At 36.4% G+C, this 20,551-nt stretch overlaps 1 protein-coding gene across 5 annotated transcripts in view; it reads right to left on the reverse strand.

Moving 5' to 3' along the window:
• ARFIP1 (ADP ribosylation factor interacting protein 1) overlaps positions 1-20,551 on the reverse strand; it is a 40,760-nt gene that overhangs the window by 10,902 nt on the left and 9,307 nt on the right. For 3 of the 5 annotated variants that reach the window (XM_064710843.1, XM_064710842.1, XM_064710841.1), the window contains 5 exons: positions 13,353-13,467; positions 10,736-10,831; positions 9,178-9,287; positions 3,949-4,170; positions 365-522 (listed from right to left, as the gene is read on the reverse strand). In XM_064710843.1, coding sequence (XP_064566913.1) covers positions 365-522; positions 3,949-4,170; positions 9,178-9,287; positions 10,736-10,831; positions 13,353-13,467 — 701 coding nt within the window. The remainder of the gene's footprint in view (positions 1-364; positions 523-3,948; positions 4,171-9,177; positions 9,288-10,735; positions 10,832-13,352; positions 13,468-20,551) is intronic. The other 2 variants (XM_064710846.1, XM_064710844.1) reach the window with 1 other exon arrangement.

Below are 20,551 nucleotides of genomic sequence, written 5' to 3' on the forward strand. Positions count from 1 at the left end.
CACAAGATGAAGTGTCTTTCAGTCAAAAAGATTATTTTACCTATTGCAATGCAGCTGGATAAAAGTGTTAATCTTCCACTGTCACGCTACTTATAAAGCCACCTTAATCTAGCACGTGGGAAAAACCAGCTATAATTACTCCTACATCTAACAAGTAAAATTCAGTCTACAGGGAAACATGTACAAAACATTGGAAGATCTGTGCCATCATCTACAGTTAAACAGAAACCCTCATTAGATGAGAGCTGTGTTATAAGGTTTTTATCTGACAGGTTAGTCACTCAAATACAAGACCTAAGCTGACAGAGACTCTGCTTCCCAAGGATTAATTCTTAGGGAAAGGAGCTGGACACAGGATAGCTACCTGGCACTTTCGTACTGTTTCACAGTCAACAATGTATCCTCAATTGTTTTATTCACCAATGTGTTCACACTGGCAATAAAAAAGTTAATAGCCCCGAGAAGTGTTTCTCCATTTTTAGCTAGAAGTTTCTGCGTGTCTGCATTGTAGCCAAACTCCTCCTATAAACAAAGAACAGAGAAAACAAAGCTGTAGATCAATTGAAATCATAGCATTCATTAGCAACTATACAAAAAAATGCAAACACAGATGTGGCAGGTCTTTCACTTCTGTTTGGGTATGATTATGATTAAACCAATATGATTTCAATACAATATTTTGTTCACAGTTCTTATGAAATCTCTCCAACATCAGTAAAACATAGTTCATGATTTTTTTTACCACACAGGATGTTAAATCCTAATTTATGTGATTTTTCTGCACTCTGATATCTTGAATGTTACTTAAAATCAAGTGCTAATGCAATCTTCACATTGTCATTCAGCAGGGTTTTAATCCATCATTTCTCATGGTTGTCTAGGTAATACTTTATTAAGAACAGAGACACTGCTACATTAAATACAGTAAATGTAACTAAATTCACAAGGGCACAGAGCATTAATTAGCTATTAAGTTTTATTCTTACATTCTGGAAAGGAGCACTGCAAAAAATCCCAACATCTATCATGGTTTAATAGGCTGTAAATAATTGAAGAGCAGAGCATATAATGAATAGCAAATAAAAATTTTAATGTAGCTCATCCATAAATTTCAAAGAGACAAGGGCAAAATTATTTCCAAGGCATTTTAGTCACATTTAGACATATGTTTGTCCATGTCTCTTTGTTAACAGCAGAGTAAGCTGAGCAAGGCTGCAAAGATTTTCCCAATGCATGGATGCCAAATGAATCCAATTATTATATCTATGTCATCCATATAGCATCTCCATATTCTACAGACGGGAGTTCTCAGAAAAGAGTACAATCCCTGGTTGTAATGACTCTAAAACACACTAGGTTCATATTTGGAACTTCAGTCTTTTTAGGCCTGCACACTGCCAACAACTGACTCAGAAGTGCTCTATTCTCCCAGCTTCTTTTCATCTGTCTAGAAAATGAGCGCCAGAGCCAGATGATATTTCATGTTAGCAAGTTCACAAGAGCAAGGGTAATAGGTAATGGGCAATGGTAAGGGAAGAATCCTCTAGAAAAGAAGGTGCAGTGGAAGTGAGCAATTGAAGGAGAAGAAAAAAGGAAGAGAAATCAGGGCAAGTTTTTACGAGCTAAACCCTGTAAACACTGCTAAAGATCTGTCATCTTTGCTTTGTACAGCTGCCTGGGCAGCAAAAGCACTTGGCTAAATTGCTACAGATTTTGCTGGGAAAAAACCAAAACAAGTATTTTCCAGCTGGCTTTTGCTCTAACATTGCCAGCTACACAGCTAACACGAGTGCTAGCAAAGAGAAGAAATAGCAGCATGCTGGCAGAGACAACAGCAGTAGAAGTGCCCCTTGCAGCAGCTTAGTCCCATCTATTCTTCCTCCTGCAGGCAAGCCTGCAATTAGTTTTCCAGCTGGTCTCTCACACAGATCATCCCAGACCCAAAAGAAAACACTATCAGCTCAAAGGGGGAGGTAAGGAGGATGGGTCTGCAGTGGCCTGCAGTACTAAGGAATTATGCTGACCAACAATCATGGTCCCTCCAATGGCTCATAGTTTCATACAAACTTTTCAGTTTTGTCCATGACCTCTGTGGATACCTCTTACGAAACACACAGGAAATCCTTTCTACACCCAGAGTTTACATTCAGTTCATACTCTATGCTCAGGTCAATTAAAATTGGGATTCATCTGCCTATATAATTAGAGGCATATGAGCCTGGAACCAGCAGTTATCTTTGGATCCGAAAGAGAAACAGCAACCCATTCACATGAAGTAATACCTCACCAGATATCACATTAAAAATTTGTTTTGTTATCATGTTTAAAAGAAAAAGTATTACCTTGAGACTCAGGGGGTTTTTTGATTTTACTTAAGCTTATATACTGTTATCACACTAAACATGAAAGACTAACTGTTCAGAAATGTTACTTTTAGTCCTGCACAAGTTTTAGAGGGAAAAACCCAAATATCCAAAAGTAGGCTTGGCTACAGATGATAATACATTACAGATTAAACAGAGGGAAAACACAAAAGGGAAAGAGACAAACACCAGGCAAATCTCCAGGAAGCAAAGGTTAGATAACTCTCATTACAGCAGCAGAAACCTTTATTTGGTTTTAATCAACAACCCCATTCAAGAATCCACACAAGAGATGAATGACAGAAGCAAAGTCCAAGACCAATACAAGATGCTGAAAGAAACTGCAAGAGCAGTATTCCCATTAGAAGTTACAAGCTAATCATGGGAAAAACCCCAAGATTCATTAAATGAGCATGATGCCAGATTCCATCCAAGTTTTGGAAGAAACATCCAGTTTCAGCACATACTTCACTAACATCCAGTTTCAGCACAACAATCACTAAGATCTGCCACAAACCACATGCCCATATTTTTGTCAAGAATAAACTGATTATTAAAAGCTTCTTTTAGCAGATAATTTAATTTCTTAGCTGCTAGAAATGTTCTACATTCACAGATTTTCATCTGTCAGACTAATATTAAAAATTCCTCCACATTAGTGTAGGAGTTTCACATTTTTTCAGCTAGCTATCACTTAAGGTTCCTCTGTGCAAGCATGAACTCCACCTACTCACTTAAAACTCAATGGGAAAAGTCAATTATGAAAAGACAGATGTTTTTAAAATCACAAAGATAATCTGAGTTGTTTCAGCAGCTATGTTTCAGGGAATTATGAAACCATTTAATATTGGTTTTCCAAAGGATCAAATTGTTTTAACTTTGCAAATGCAGAAAAAGCAATGTAGAAGCAAGCCAGATACCATACTCCGAAAGCAACATGCATCTTGTCTCTCTTGACAGCAAACAGCTTTACCACTGGCAAAGGAAAGTGCCAGTGTTACATAAACTTCTAAACCATGGAATCATAACAACCCAGATATCTCAAGATTGCCTCTCTTGCTCAGCAACTCCAGACAACATAAGAATACAGATTAGTCTTATTAGTAGGAAAATTCTGATTAAAAAAGGACTTAGAGATCAAATCTCAATGCCTAAATATGCTACAGAAAAATAATTTACTCACATTAAATGTGCCCAAGTGAAGTAATGTGCCCTAATCTACTTATTCCCAGGCACATTCCCCAAAGACATCTTGTAATTGAAATGATGTAACACTCTGGAACACTTTGATGACATTTCATTAGGTGCAAAATTAATACTAAAATGCATCTTCTCTACAAAGCAAAATTGTCAGTTCTTGAGTTCAATCATCAACTAGAGGCTAACATTTAAGAAACAATAAAGAACTACAGTAATTTCAATAATTTCCTACAGTTTTAAGTGCTTCCAACACAAAGAGTATCTAATATATTGTTAAATGCAATGTTTATAAAAGTAGCTGCTAAGTAGCAGACACCCTGCACGAGTCAATTAGGCTTATCTTCATCTCTGCTGCTGTATTTTTTTAACACTGTAAAAGTCTTACATGAAGTTCCAACGATTTCAAACTCAGGTCAGCAAATGCATCTCCAAGTTGCCTTTGGGTATGTACCATCTGGAAGAGCTGTGTGGACAGTGTCTGTGCCAGTCTCAAGATATTTTCGTATTTTTTTTTGTTGTCTCTCAATATATCTATCTGAGCTTCTAGTTCCAGGTCTACTGTTCTTGAGCCACGACCCAGTTTTTCAGAGATGATCTGACGTGTACACTGCAGAAAAAAAATTAAATTATAAAGATTCAAGTATATTCAAGACAACACAGCATACACCCATTTTCAGCTTCAAGGGACATATAATTACACACAATTCTTTCACAACCACCCCTCCCAATATAAGTTTGCACAACAAACTGAAAAAACAACACAGTCTTTAGAAGTTTATCAGGACTCAGCAAGAACAGCTGGACAAGTCTCAACTCCTACTAAGATGAATATTCAAGTTAGCAAATCAAGAGCATAACTAATTGTTTCTCAAGTAAAAGAACACTTATCTTTTTATAGGTTTGGTGAATCTCATTAAGTTAAAAGAAGCATTTGAGCCCATTGCATTTAATTCAGTTTACAGGACCATATTCTATACAAAAATGTCTAGTTAGTAATCTTTTGGACTTCGTCTACCAAGTATCTGATCAGAACATCCATGTTAAATTTTCCAAAAATGTTCATTTTGAGGGGTTTTTTTAGGGGGCAAGTAAGAAGATGATAGTTTTCAGCATGGGTTTTTTTTTGAAGCTGAATAGGAAACTGAGAACTCCTACTGAGAAATACACAAAAGTATTAAAATGCACTTATTATTTACACATCTACAAAATGGCGATGATTTACTCAGAAAGACTATTTCTTTTCTGTCATGAAAAACTCTTAGTAGGCTTGCAGTTCATTAACACACTGAGCAGGAAATGTGCTCTTATGCAGCTGTAGACACTCTCACCCAGCCTATGGCTGTGACAGAGCAGGCTGCTACCACATTCCATGGATCTGTGACACCTTCTCTGCCAGAGATTTGAGCCCAGCTTGGCAGTGAGCCTCCCAAGATGCACACTGGGGATTTCCCTTGACTGAGACACAGGAGAAGCCATTTGCAAAGCAGATGTGCAGCAAAGCTATACAGTTTCTCTATGGAAAGCAGAATTATTTACTGCTCTAGTAAGTTACTTGAAGTTAGTCTGTGGTCACAAGGTGTGAAGGGATAACCAACTTACCAACTTAGACATATGAAAAATTACTGCTAGAAACAAAAGGTACAAGGAAATTAAGTTAGTAGTCAAGGCCACAACTACTCTGAAAGGACTTAACCTAAGCACAAAACTGCTATTTTAAATTTTACTTTTGTGAAATAATGCCCAAACTTATCTTGTACCATACTCCCCAAATACTCTGGAGCACTGGATTTCCCAGGGTTTCCCAATTCAAGGACTTTAGATTAATACCATCTTTACTTGTGCCCAAAGGAGACGCACATTCAACCTGCTAGAATTGCCACGTCCCTTCTTAACGTAATAGAGGAACACAGGAGAGACTCAGGAATGACCAAGGAGATCAAGTTGGTCGTGACCCATGAGGTTTAGGTCAGAAGATACAGACTATTTGGGCTACTTTGTTAGAGTCCAGTAATTGACAAGAAAAAGCACAGCTAATCTAGGTGACATTTGTCTGCTAAGCATCACAAATTCAGGAGAGCATAACAAATCATAACAGAGAATACAACCTTGCTACCAAACACTCCATGAGAAATTGCAAAATACAGCTCAGCTCTAAGTGTGCTCAGAGCATAAATAAGCCTTTCATTAGGAACTGTGGAAGTGATGGTCAAATTTTGGCTATTTTCCAAAAGAGCTGACGCACTCACACACAAACCCCCACGGAAATGCAAGAGAAAAATCTAAATCATGGAAAGCAAAATTTTTGAAAGCAAGGATAAATTACAAGTGAAGGGATTATTTTCAGCCAAGGCGTATTTGCTTCATAAATCACAGAAAAATATCTTTAAAAGCCCAGCAGTGACAAGTGAAGAAACACCAGTAATTGGAAAGACTTACACTGGATACTTTGTTAACTCAGATGCAGCAAAAGACAAAGAAAATGCCCCAATCTATTTTGATTTACTCCAGTTCTAAGTAGACTCGTACAAGCACACAAGTTGCTCTATATTCTCACTAGCAAAGAACATTCCATGCATTAATTCCATTGGGCTTTGTTCTAAGAGTATTTATAAAGGAAACTGTCATAGAAAAGACCGTGCAACTCAAAAAGAAGTCATCCAATGCAAAGCTTAAGAAAAATTTAGAGAAGAACTCAGAGAAAAACAGGTTACCAAAATACATTGTATATGCCAAAGATGAACGGAGGCATTACTGGACATGTCTCAGAAATAAATGTTCTACTAACCCAGTGTTAGAGAGGTTTGTAAAACAGGTTTGCCTTTTTTTTCCCCCTCTCAAAATTTAAGTTGTATGAAAAACAAAAAGACAAGCTTGTTGGAATTGCTGAAAGTCAAGAAGAATCTTGACTTTCTTGGGCCTAAATGTTTTTGCTAAACTGCAAACCACTTTCTCATCCAAAGGGGAAAGCATGGGTAGAAGAAAGAACAGAATAAGATCCTGTCACTAGACTATGGAAAGAAGGGCAATTTCTCTTCACACTGACTCATGATTACTAGGGAGCATTTGACTGGAGAATGTGAATGGCAATGGTAGTTACAAGGCATTTATAGATGGGAATGACTTCTAACATACCCAATAATTTGGATTTCTCAACCCCTGATACAGACACCATGGTATAGGAACTACTCATGTCAGATTCCTGAAGAACTTCCTAACAGCAAATTTCATCACTAACTCCCCTTGTAGATTACTGTCTGGTACATTGATACCAGGGATTTTAAATTCAGAGGGATTCAAGTGCTGACATTTACTCCTGTCCTTTATTTCTGCATCTTCAAACCTATGAACAGTTAGCTATTATGAGATAAGGAGGACACTTCTTCCCATATCTCCCTGATGGGAACCAAAGCAAGCCAATATGTCCAAAACTTTAAATACTAAATACTCATATTAAATAGTTTTTTGTACGAAGCCTACGACACAAATGCATGGCATCTCAGAGTACAGTTGCACAATAGTCTATCAACTCAAAATGAATTTGTAAGTTCTATGAATGGTCTTATACCACAAAAAAAGAGTGAGCAACAAGTCAATATGGGAAAGATCACAACTGACACATCTCCTTAGGCATGTTCAGGAATAGGTACAATTAAACATGTTGTTTTCTGAAACTGCTAGTCTTTGTTTGCTAGGTCATTACTGGTGTGATTCTGGATTTCAACAAGGCGAAGGCTTAAGCCATAAAAGAAAACTAAAAACCTTAACTTTGCAGACGCTACAGCCAAAGAAATAGTGTTCTAAACAAAGATCCAAGATCCCTTTTTGCAACTTTTTCACTAGTCCTCTGGCTGATGGTTCATGTCAGTGAGTTTGAGACATGAGTTTTTTTGGGTTTGTTTTCTAAATCAAGGTACGAAAAATACAGAAAAAGGTCAAGTCCTGTCCTATTTAGTTGTAGTATAGGAGATTTGATCCCAAGAGTCAATGTTTTAAAGAGACAAGAGAATTTTAAAGAACAGCTTCAGCTGAATAGCACATATTCTGATTGCACCACAGCGCACTCAGAAAAAATCACACAGCGGGTCAGGTTGGAAAGGACCACAGTGGGTCCCCTGGTTCAACATCTCTGCTCAAACAAGTTCATCCCAAACACATTGCACAGCATTGTATCCAGAGGGTTTTTGAGCATCTCAAAAATACTGAGTGAGGGAGACTCCATAACCTCTCTGGGCAACCTGTTACAGCACTCAGTCACTGCACAGTGAAGAAGTTCTTCCTCATATTCAGGTGGAACTTCCTGTGCATCAGGCTCTGCCCACTGCCTCCTGTCCTGTTGCTTGGCACCACTGGGAAGAACCTGGATGCATCCTCTTGGCCCTCTCCCCTCAGATAGTTTATAGGTATTCATGAGGTCCCCTGTCAGTCATCTCTTCTCCAGGCTGAACAGACCCAGCTTCCTCAGCCTTTCCTCATTGAAAGCTGCTCCAGTCCCTTCACCATCTTTGCTGCCCTCCACTGGACCTGCACCAGGAACTCCATGTCTCTCTTGTCCTGAGGAGCCCAGGACTGAACACAGCACTCCAGATGTGCCTCACCAGGGCTGAATAGAGGGACAGGATCATCTCCCTCAACCTGCTGGCAATGTTCCTCCTAAGGCACCCCAGGCTACCATTGGACTGCAACTTCTGCACTTGCTACAATGTTTAGATGACAAGAAAAGCCAATTCATTAGACATAAAAAAGAAATTTCTGATTCTAACAGAAAGACAGCATAAGCATCCACTAGGGATGCTCCATCCTTGCTTCTCATCCCCACTGAGGAGGATGTTCTTATCTGGACAAAGAACACTGGAGGGATTCAGACTTTCCTTGCCACAGAATGTGAATTTCTTCATGGTTTGATGTAGACTTCACCGATGCAGCTGCTCACAACTCTATTATTTAAGATGTAGGCATAACAAGAAGCTATTTTACAAAACTGGTCTTTCTTTAAACTTTTGACAGGAATGCATTCCCTGACAATTGTTCCTTACCTTATAGCTTTTTGCTAGAAGTGACACTTCTAGCAAACTGGTGTGATTTAAGCACCTTTTCATTGTTCTTACATTACTCTTTTAATTTCATTAAATCTGAACTGATCATGAAGTAGCAGCATATAAAACACACACAAATTGAAGCAACTGTTACCACACTAAGAAAAAACAATCAGCCAAGATGAAACAAAACCATCAGAGTAGCAATTAACAAGTTTTGAACTTCTAGATACCCCTGATTTTTTCACATCAACTAAAATCTTACTGCATCCACAGTCAACTCAAAAAGAGCAAAAAATATTTAATTCCAAGCTTTAGTGCTGAAATCTCTACATTCAGAATGACGAAGGGAACATTAGAAATGGAACATTCTTTACCTTGCTAAATCAGTAATACCTATTAAGATTTTCCACATTGCACCAGGGATTTAACAAAGAATGTTACACTTAGAAGAAAATTAAGCCTTTCCTATACATTCTTGCTTATGCTCACTGCCACAACAGCTTACTTTCATACAGCTCTATTCCCATCTAGAGTAGCAAACTCACTCATAGAATACATACACACACATAGCTGCATACCTTGTAAGTGTTCAGGCTCCACTTTCTCACCAATTCCAGTTTCTCCATCGCTGGATTCTTCACTTCATCTGCTAACACAACAGGTCCACTCTTCTGCTGGGCTCTGCCCCCTGTGTCAGACACAAAGCAAATCTTCAAGGCCTTGGGTCTGGGCTTTTTGTTTGTTTGTTTTAAGGGATTAGTAGCAGGTATGGAAGATTTGTGCAATTGTACATCCAAAAGCAGAGCAAGGTGACAGTATGAACTGAAGATGAATAAGAGATTTTTAAAATCATTTCCAGAAAGAAAGACTTATATTAAAACTGATATAAAATGTGTGTATATATATATATATCTATCTATATATATATATATCTCACTATTTCATGAATAGGCTGAATTAAGCATACTGAAAGCTTAAAACAGCTTTTGAGACATGTTTATTCTTATTATTTTTGAGACATTTATATCTATGTTTAAAAACTCCAACACTCTTTGAACATTCTTTTGCATTTAATCAATCTAAAAGTCTGTTTACAACCTTAAGGCCATTAAACAACAATTACTGGCATACTGTTGTCATGCAGTACAGAGTTTTTAATCTTTTCCAATGAAAGTCATTCTTTCCAGAAGATGTGTTCAGCCAATATTTAATTTATTTATTTCAGTTTTATTAGCTCATTCTATTAGGAACAACTAATTCTACAAACCAGCAAAGAAGAGATTTAAAGCAACTAACTAAAATACCTAGGGCAAATCACCACACACAAACTGCCATTATTCAGCATTTTCAAGCTAGTATGGGATATCATGTGGATTCCATGTTTCAATTTTGCAAAATTTCTAGTGTCCTAAATATTAAAAACTGCTAAGTATCATCACTTTTCAAGCAACATTTTTATTTATCATGTCCATATTCATTTTAACTACCCCTGACTCTGATTCCTACTGCTACTTACAGTCACCTTAGTCTTGCCAAGTGATTTATGCAAGCAAGAGTTTGGAAAAAAGTCTATACAGATGCCTCAAGATATTCCTTTAGCATCAAGTTCTACTGTGTTCTTACATCTTCAACATGCTGTGCAAACATTAAGTAATTAACCCTCTCAACACCCTTATGAGGTAACTGAGTTAAGTTTTCTCCTTTTATGCAGGAGGAAGCAGGACTAAGATGTTAAGTAATTTGCCCATAGGCACAAAATGAGTCAAGTGGCAAAGCTGAGTTGGGGTGTTGTGAATTCCTAATGGCTGCCCCCATAGTTTATTGGAATATATGATCATTTAGGAAAAAATACTGAAATTTTCAGCTTTAACCTAAAGAAAAGATTTTGGCCACTCCTATTTTACCTACTGTTAGTTATCATTAATAGTAATTATAATATTAATTTTACAGAGTAAAAGCAGCTCAGAGAGAGGAAAGCAGAGGTTAATTTGTCAGCTGTTGAAGTCAGAAGTAAAAGCACCAAAATCCCGCAGAAATTTTATTTCCAACTAACAGTACATCAAATAATTAGAAACATGGAAGGGTTAGTACAGTCTCAGCAGAGACAAGGGCGTTATCCATTCAGTGCTTTAATACCTGTGGGAATAATTAAATCACAACCTTGTCCAGCCAGTCTGCTAGCTGCTGCACTGCTAGGAGATATAACAGATGATTTGGGTGACGCTGAGGAACCTGAAAACGGGACATTTAACAATAAAAATACATCATCTTCTCTTCAAAGTGAATGTGCACTCTTACAGAGACACATTTTCAAAACAAAGAAACATTTGCTTCAGCAGCTTTAGAATCCACAGAAAAGCTGCTGGAATTTCTGATGATAATGTTTTTTAAGAGGTGCATCTCTCCATGTGAACTACTCCAAGTTTTCTTGATTTAATCTTTTTCTCTAGGTCATGATGACCATTCTTTTTTTCTGTAAGAACAATCAAAGTATAACTGAAGGGCTCATCAGTGAAGCACAGACCATAAACAGAAAATTCCATGGAAGATTGTTATATAGCAATCCACAGCTGAAACACTCTTTTGCAAGTCTAGGTAGAATTCACTCTGCACTGTCACTGAATGGTACTTAAAGCATTAAAGGGTGAAGTAAGCCCTGAAATCTCTGCCAATTTCAGATACACTTTATTGACATCGGCTCTTAAGTCTGTGTAAACATGCAGCAATAAGTTATCCTGAAGGTCATACAAGTTATTAGCCATAAAAGTGTGTAAACTCATTCCCAAATGAAAGATTTTACAGCACTTGTTTTTTCTCTTAAAAAAACAAACAAACAACAAACCAAACAAAAAACCCCAAACCAAAACAAAAAGCAACCAACTTTAAATGACCTGCACTGTGTGTGTTCTCTAAGCTGTTTTAGGATTATGCTCATTATGCTTTTCAGAGCTCTGCCACTCTTTCATAACAGATAAATCTGAAGCAGCAACCTTATTGAATTTTCAGGATTTAAAAAAGAAGTAAGTAAGCTTTTCCTCTGTAGTGATGAATGACCACCATACTGGGGAGGAACTTTATTTACTTTTGCTGAGAAATTCCAATATACTCCAGGGCTAACAGTGTGCTGAGGGGAATGAAAATTCAACCTAAACTTTACAGTTTTGACAAAATTTAGTTATCAGTAACACCAAAAACATCACTCAAAGTAACCAGATCAACAATCAGCTTTAAAACATTCCACAGACCACTGCTAACATGGGGTAAATAAATCCAATTATTTGGATCCAACTGCAGAGAAAAGATGAGACAAAGACAGATCACTTGCTGTGTCCTTCTGTAGATATACATTGCATAAGAGCTGCAACTGAATTCATCCAGGCATAGAAGTTTGACTGCAAGATCTTGCCTGAATCATTTCAGCAAGCGAGCCAAGACAAGCAGTTAAAAAAATCCTTATCATTTGACAAAGTATTAACACAGCCTTATGCATGCTTCATCATTCAGCATCCCACAAATCCTAAAAGCCCTTCCCCTCCAGTACTGTCTACTTTGCATTCAAAAGTGAAGCCCTAATAAGGACATTCAAACACAAGATAGAATTTGAAATAGGGCAATCGTTCAACTTTTGTCCATGGTTTCAAAGGAAGCCTTAGCTTTTACCACTTCTCTCTCTGATTTTGTTAGAACATCAGGAAAAATCCCAAGAAAACGCCCTTGGAGAAAATCTGTGATACCCAAAGTGTCCAAAGCTCATAATTTGTGTACAGAAATTTCCACAGAACATTTGCATTTCAAACACATTAGTGTAGCTTGAAACATCTTCAGATACTTTTCCCTTACAGGCTAATACACTTAACAGCTGCAACAATTATCCTGGTAATAGAATACAAAAAGGCAGGAATGGTGAGCAGTTTGCCATCTGCTCCAGTTTTTAGCTAGATATTTTGCTATTTTCAAAGGCATAAAGAAACACAGCATTCACTTTGTAATATATGTAAAGTACAACATGTAAATCAACTGTTTTCATAAGCAAAGAATTTTACCAAACAGGAAATGAAGCAAAATGTAAATTAAATTTATGACTACAAAGAGCTTATTTTCATAGCTGCACAACTGAGATAATTTCAAATCTTCTACCTTTAACAGCTTCAAATCAGAAGCTGTTAAAGGTACATAATTCATTGAATACCATTTGCCCATACAATATCATGGTATTCTATTGCTCTTAGATAGGAAATTGTGACATTCTTGGCTTGTCTATCACTTTATTTCTCATTGTTTAATATCACTAAGATTCTCTAAGGCATACATTAATACTCCCAAGAAGAATCCCACTTTTTAATCTACTCTCAGTAGGTGAAGGGTGTATAACAAATAAATAACTCTCCAGTTATGTTTCAAATCAGAACAGTAACCTGCAAAATCTGAAGAAAACTTCAACACAATGCAATAGTAAAATTCTTCAGCCTGACATCAGTTCAAGGGGCCCAAGGCCTTCCCTTCCCATAAGTGCAGACCAACTTAACACCAAGTAGTTTCCTCCAGTCCCTTGACAGATACTGCAAGTGTAGCATGTATTCTCTTATTTTAACAACCCAGCTAGCAAAAGACAATAAACTGGTTGTCACTAATGCAGAACTCAAATGTGTACATTCATCCAAATTGCTCAAAGCAGTTACAGAACATTGTATTCTGACCGTGAAAGAATATGACTAAAGATTTTAAATTGAGAAATATAAAAAAAAGCACTTACCTTTATTTGGAAACTGCCCTGCCTCAACAACTCCCTCTTTGGCACCATCAAAGCCATGAGATGTTATTTTGGTTTCAGAAAGTCCAAGTCCAACTGGTAATGAACATTTCAAGTCCTGGAAAATATATGCATAAAAATGGAAAGTTAAAGATTAAAAAAAAGCAATTAAAGTGACTCTAAAGTATTATAATACAGTTTCAACAGCTCTCAGACAAGCAATTCTGCCTTTAGCCTAGAAAGTCCTTGCTGGTATCACTGCCTTCTACGGGTATGCACAAATGCAACATAAATGAATGAGAAACAGTGTAAGTATAGCCTGAATATTTATTCTAGATATTTTTGTTATATTGATAACCAAGTAGAATGTCATGTCGTAGAGAAGCAGTTACCAAAAATGTGGCCAGAAGCATCATGTTATGTGGTCTGAAGCTGGTCTAAGCAGCTATGTCAGTTTAATAAAGTGTCCAGTTAAAAACTGTCAGGGGTGCAGAATCATACAAGATTATCAAGCAGAAAACACTTTACAAACCAAAAATATGGAAGCAACTATCATAATGTTGAAGATTTAAAAAAATCACTAAGCAAGGAATAGCCCTAAAGTTCATAGCAGCCTCATTTCTTATGACTGGCACATAAAATCTTTTCAATATTTTACATAGAAGTGACATCCAGAAAGGCATCATTTAAACAGCTTCTTTCTGAGCACCTAGTCTGCATCATAAGTGCTCAGAGCACAAAGCTGCCACTTACTTTTGTTTGCTTTTGAAATCCCTTCATTTAAAATTGCCTGAGATCACCTTGTTTAACTTTTGAGTGCTGGATCAAGTATTTCAACCACCTCCCAGGTAACCAAAGTCTTCACTGAAACCCAGCACAGGCCTAAGAAAGACCCCACACACCACAGCTCACGTATCATCCTACTGCTCATTTTTGCTGTCTTATCTACCTCTACAAAAAACCTCCCCACAGGTTTACTGGACTATATTGCCAGTGATCTAACTGAAGTTTAAGCCTCTGGTGTTATGCAATTAGACATAGTACTTTAAAAAAGTTCAGGTTTTAAAGCAATTTAAAACCATTTATTGATTAAAGTAAAAAGTGAGTGAAAAAGTACTATGAAAGCAAAAGCAAAAAGGTAAAATGTAGCAGCATGTGGCTACAGTGACAACACAAAAAAATAAAAGCATCAAGAAATCAGAAAACTGTCAATGTCTGGAGTCAGGTACAATTTTGCATCCCCTCTGCTTCCAAACAGAGGTAAAAATGGGGAAAGTATCGAGGACCACCAGAGAAAAGCTATACATAACTCAAAGATGTCTGTGTCCAGACATGGATAGTAACTGTGTGTGATCCATGTAATGCTTCTAATTACAAAGAAATCACAGCCTTTAAAATCAAATCCATGTTTGACCTATAATTGCCGTCACTCAATCCGCAAACCAGGACCAAATTAGTGCATAAGAATGATGCTGATGCTGCCTAGAGGCTCAGATTGTCAAGAAGTAGTTTTGGATCACATCTCCCCAGATTTATTTTGATGTCTTCAGTTTAGGACAAACCCCTGGGAAGAGGAAACAGGAAGAACTACAAATATATGAATTCCAGCAAAATAATTTTTCCATGTGAATTCCAGAAATTTCACCAACATCAAAAACCCAGCATGTTACTGCAAAGAGTAGCCAGTTCCTACTGCCAAACTTTCACTGACATGAACAGACTATGTGATAATAGAGCATGCCATATCTGTGTACCTGAAGCATCATACCAAAAAAAAAGAAAAAGAAACAGCATGAAAAACAAATAGTAGTCACATGCAGAACCTGATCTCCCAAGTTAAGCATGTCAGAACTTCAGATTTGTACTGTTTTCAGTCTTCACAACTGACTTAACACTGCCACTTCCATTTAAGTACTTGCAGTAGGTGGTATGCTGGAAAGCCTTTGCTTCAACTTAGTTTAGCTAATAGAGATCATTTAACTCAAAATGTAGCAAGTTACTAGAAGCTGAAAAAGCAGAAAGACTTGAAAAAGGATAACCAGATGGCAGAGAAGATGCACTGATTTCAAAAAAAGGACATGGCATGAATTATTTTTTTCCTGAAGGCACCCTGGCGTGATGTGCAGTTTTCAGAAATATCCAAACCTGAAGCCAAACAACTGTAGACAGCCAACCTGCTTAAGCACGTTTGCAATAGGAATCTAAGCAATCATCTGCATTTAAGATGAAAATGCAGAACAGCTGCTTTGTAAAGACAAAAGTTTGTATTTAAACCTAAGCAACTGCACTACTTCCGTACACTCAGCGTAATTCTAACCTGAAGTTAAACACAAGATGAACAAACTACAGAATTAAATAAATCAAAATACTACAATGCATCCATCTCTTAAATAAAAACTTGGTATTTGGAATATGAAAATTTTAAAGATCTACAATTGTGCATATATATACCAGAATTTTTACATGAATCTATATACATATATATATATGTATACAAACACATATTTGTTTGAAGAGATCTACTTTTTTCCCATTGTCAAAAAGGCAAAGTTCAATTTAAAGAAAGGCAAAGTTCAATTCAAACCCCTTTTTAAACACCTATAAACCAGTTCAAATGCATCTTTGTGAAGAATGATATTCTTACATACAAATTTAAAAGAAAATTTTACCATTTGTTGATTAACACATGACCAGAATTGACAAAAAGTCAGTGATTATCAAAACAAGACCTTTTCGTTGTTTACAAACATGCAAGTTACTGTTCAGGGGAGACACATTGCTGCATGTAAACCAAAAGTTTTAATGTCATTCTTGCAACTGATTGTGCTTGCTTTTCTTTTCTTTACACAAGTATAGATAAACAAAAAAGCTACCAAAAATCTGTATTCAAACTGACAAAACAGTTTATCCCTTCAATAACTTACAAAGGGGGATAATTTAGAAACACTGTATAAAATGTCACATTCAAGGGAAGGTAAGAGTGTACTTAATGTTTGAATGGTAAGAAGGCAGCACAAATAGCTTTTGTTTTTTGTTCCCACTAAATGTAAGTTAGGCACTTACAAGACAGGAAGTGAGGACAGATTCCCCTACTACCATAGAATGATTATATTTTGGTAATGTATTGCTCTTCCAGCTAAGTTTAAGACTTACCCCCTTCTTTGTATAAGGTAAATTCAAGTCTTTAAAATTGATCAAGATTTATTGATGCATGGCAAACCTACAAATCTATAGGATCACCATCACCAACAAACAAATAGAAAAATGCTTCATTAATAATTTTCATTTGTATGAGGCTGAAATCATGTTTATGCATTTATCACCTAGCAAAAGCATTTTAATTTTTTAAGGCCACTGAGACCCAGAGCTAGAGGTATATAAAAACCACAACTCAGAAGATTCCCAAGTTAAAAGACTGCATTACCTACTCCATTCTCATTTAGGAAGAAGCAAAAGCATGAAATATGGCTGAACAGAGTATGTGCACTACCTTAATTAGCTCTAGTCAAGACTATTCAAACCCGTATGTCATAGAATATTTAAGCCATTTTAACCATTTGTTAAAATCCCATTTTAATGACTTCAAATCACTGTATTAAACGAAATATATTTTAGTCAGGTTAGCCTTATTTACACAACTCTATTATACAGATAATAGAGTTGTTTGATGAACCAGTATGAATTTTTGACATAGCAGTCCTGTTGAGACAGCAGACACAGCAAAGAAGTCATTCAGAATGCATGTTCATGAAGGAATGTTGGCTGAATTACCAGACTATTTCCAAAATGATACTTCCCAGTCATGCTATCCATAATAATCTAAAATGAAGAGGGGAAAGACAAGAACTGTATTGTTTCTCCAACAGCAGAAACCAACCCAGCCAAAACTTAATTTATAGAAACTTACTTAACTAAGGAGCAACTAAGGAAACAACACTGGATTAATTTCTAAGTTTTACTACTCCACTAGTGATGCATCACTAAACATTAACTTCTGCTTAATACCAACAGGAGGTGTGACAGATAGTTGTACTTGCCTTTAATACCTTGAATTAAGGTGTTCTTAAAACCTCACACCAATGGCTGGTTCAACAGTGGAACAACTAGTATCAGACCAATCACATGCTTGCTTGTTTTTAATGGTGGATAACATTTTAAATAAAACTACTCAAGTTGACTTCAGGAAAAATTTACAACATATCTATCTGATTGTAAAGTGTGATTACAAGCCCTATGGAACAAAAGGTTATGCAGACAGACATAATGTCTATACAGTAAGATACACGGGCTCTGAACTTTAACTTCTTATCAAAATCACGTGCAAGTAGAGTTACTCATATACATTCAGCAGCTTCTTTTTCTCTTTGCCCCATTACATCACTCAGTTCCTGTTTTCCATTAATTGAGACACTAGATCCTCACATCAGAATAAATTCAACATAAATAAATGGGAGAAGACCTGAAGGCTTTAATCTTTGATGAAGTGGCAAATAACAGACTAACACATTTCTTCTATTCTCCAATACACTGCTCTTCAACAAGAAGACCTTTTCTACTACATCCTTTTGATTTACCTAATGCCATACTACAATCCTGTTTTAATTTCCCTCCCACTCTCATCATTAACAGACATATTTTTGGTTTTTCAGACTGTATGAAGAACATGTGACTTTTTTATCTCCTCAAACCAGTTTTCTAGAACAGACACAGCTCTAGAAATATATTTTAAATCAGTCCTACATTAATTAAACTAAAATTACCCTGAGTAAAAATCTAACTATGTCAGTCAACATAGCAAAACCTAAGAGATTAACTCAGATATTGCAGGCAGAATGTGAGTGACAAGGCTAGCATTTTTTTCAGAAGGCAAAAAACAAGAGAATTGACCTTATCTATTTGTGCAGTCTAGCAATAAAATTACAGAACAAGACCGTGAACACATGCACTCAGATTCATCAGATCCCAGATCTTATTTCGTAATTCCAGTAAGACAAATTGAAGACACACAACGAAGTTCATTATCTTTTTTCATCCTGTAGTTTATTACTGGTTTTATATGCATGCTTAACTATGATTTTGTTCCCATGAAAGTACAATAAGAACCAGGAGGAGAGCCAGTAACAAAAATTAGATTAAACAAATTCAGGCTCAAACTGATAAGAATACCATGTAGATTTTGTGCAATACTTTAAACATAATAAATTGCTTACAGATGCTTGAATATCTTTACAGGCAGATCAAATGTTTTTTGAAAAATTTAGTTTATACCTATGCAGCTCTCACACTATATGGCATGCTTTTGTATATAGGAATAATATACTTGAATATAGTAATAATATAGAATATATTATAGATATAGTGTATTATATATACTTGAATATAGCAATAATATACTTCCCTCACTCCTTCCTACTGCCCTCAGCTTCCAATACCCCCAGTCACATTAAAACACCACTATGCTAATCACATAATTCCAGCAGTCCAAAACTGGGCTCTGGAAGTCAGGGATAATTGAAGTAAAACAAGTGAATAATATAAACTAGCCAGACTTTTTGTACATTGGGCTTTCTAATACAAAGTAATAAGAAAAACTTTCTATTAGGAAATGCCGGAGTGTTCTGTCTCACAAATACCCAAACAATAGCAAACAGTTCCATACATCAAGTTCTTAAAGCTCAAGTGAGATCTAACAGAGCTTGGGGAGTTAAAAACCACTATGTGAAGCTGTTCTGTACTGAAAGAATGTTAGATATTCGATCCAGTGACGACTGAAGCTACAGCTTTTTTCAGTAAAAGAGTTTCCATCCTTCATATGGGCAGGACAAAACTTGTCTGAATTCCACAGGCATGTCCTATTAGAGAATTAGAATGTAGCAGCATATTTCTGACTGAGATTTTACAGTTAGGAAAACACTTAAGTTACCTTTTAAATAAGTATTATACCAAGAAGATGCATCAATTAATGCTATGTCACATTCCCACAAAAATGGAACTAACAATCTTCCTTCTGAAGTGACATTATGACAATCTATGCTGTCTGAAGTTCTGCAAAACTAATGGCATCCTTCTTTAAAGAAGGAGCAACCCTACTTGTCATTTTCAGGTAAATACATTTGCTCTGCACTGCCTCACAAAATGAAATACTTCTCATGCTTGAATGCATATTAATACTGCATTTGGTGAAACACAAATGTGCCTTTTCATGCCTGAGCAGCTTATGGACGAGGTCTCATGGAAGTGCCAAACAGAATACACTTTTAGAGGAAAGTGCAGTTTTTTAATCAAAGAATTCTAAAGAAAAGATTCTACAAATACCTCTTCACTTAAAAATATGCACAAAGCTGCTCAAGTCTTGGTGGCAAAACAGCTGCAGCAGACTAAAAAGTACAGAACAAGTAGTATTTTGTTCTTTACATCTGAATTGTACAGCATCGAGATAACTATTTCCCTGCTCATACAAATAAGGAAGCAGGAAATTAAAGTAACTTTGTTCCCCAACTTCCCAAGAAGGTGCAATCAAAATCAGCACACTGGAGTGCTCTAAACTCTACTGTGGTCACATGCTCTTACTGACCACTGTGGTAACAGTACAAATTAGAGTGGTCAGGATTTCTTGTCCCTTTCTCAATTGACTTCATAAAAATCAGTACTTGGCTTATCATTTCCATAAATTGTAGGAAAAAAGACCCCAAAATTCTTGTGGTGCAGTGCATATTGCTTTAGGTTAAAGCAAAAAATTACCTGGCAAGGAAAAAAAGAGAAAGCATGGCATTAAGCATTAGAAATAACAAACATGAAGCAAGATGAATAGAAGCTAAATATTAGAATTTGAGACTAACAGATTAGTAAACAGACCTAGATGTTAATTCCAAGAAGTTTATTTTCTTTGTTTTGTTTATAAGAAGCCTTGATTATCACATATTCTGACTTCAGGTCACACATGCAGGTGTGAACTTGTACAAGACGGTTCAAAAAAATAATTGAAGTGCACTTCTTCATTGATCTCAGAATAAGCACTGCGAAAATAATTACAGCAAGTTCAAATATGCTTGCAGAGTACAGGTTTTTCTGCAATTTGACCAAAGATTTGACCCATTTTTGTCAAAGTAAAAGTTTCAAAATAAAGTTGACTCCAAGCCAGCAAAACGATTAGCATGCAGGAAAAATCTACTCCAACTTTCACATATGGCCATAGACAAAAA

The sequence above is a fragment of the Zonotrichia leucophrys genome, chromosome 4 (assembly GCF_028769735.1).
Source record: "Zonotrichia leucophrys gambelii isolate GWCS_2022_RI chromosome 4, RI_Zleu_2.0, whole genome shotgun sequence".
NCBI classification, from domain to species: Eukaryota; Metazoa; Chordata; class Aves; order Passeriformes; family Passerellidae; genus Zonotrichia; species Zonotrichia leucophrys.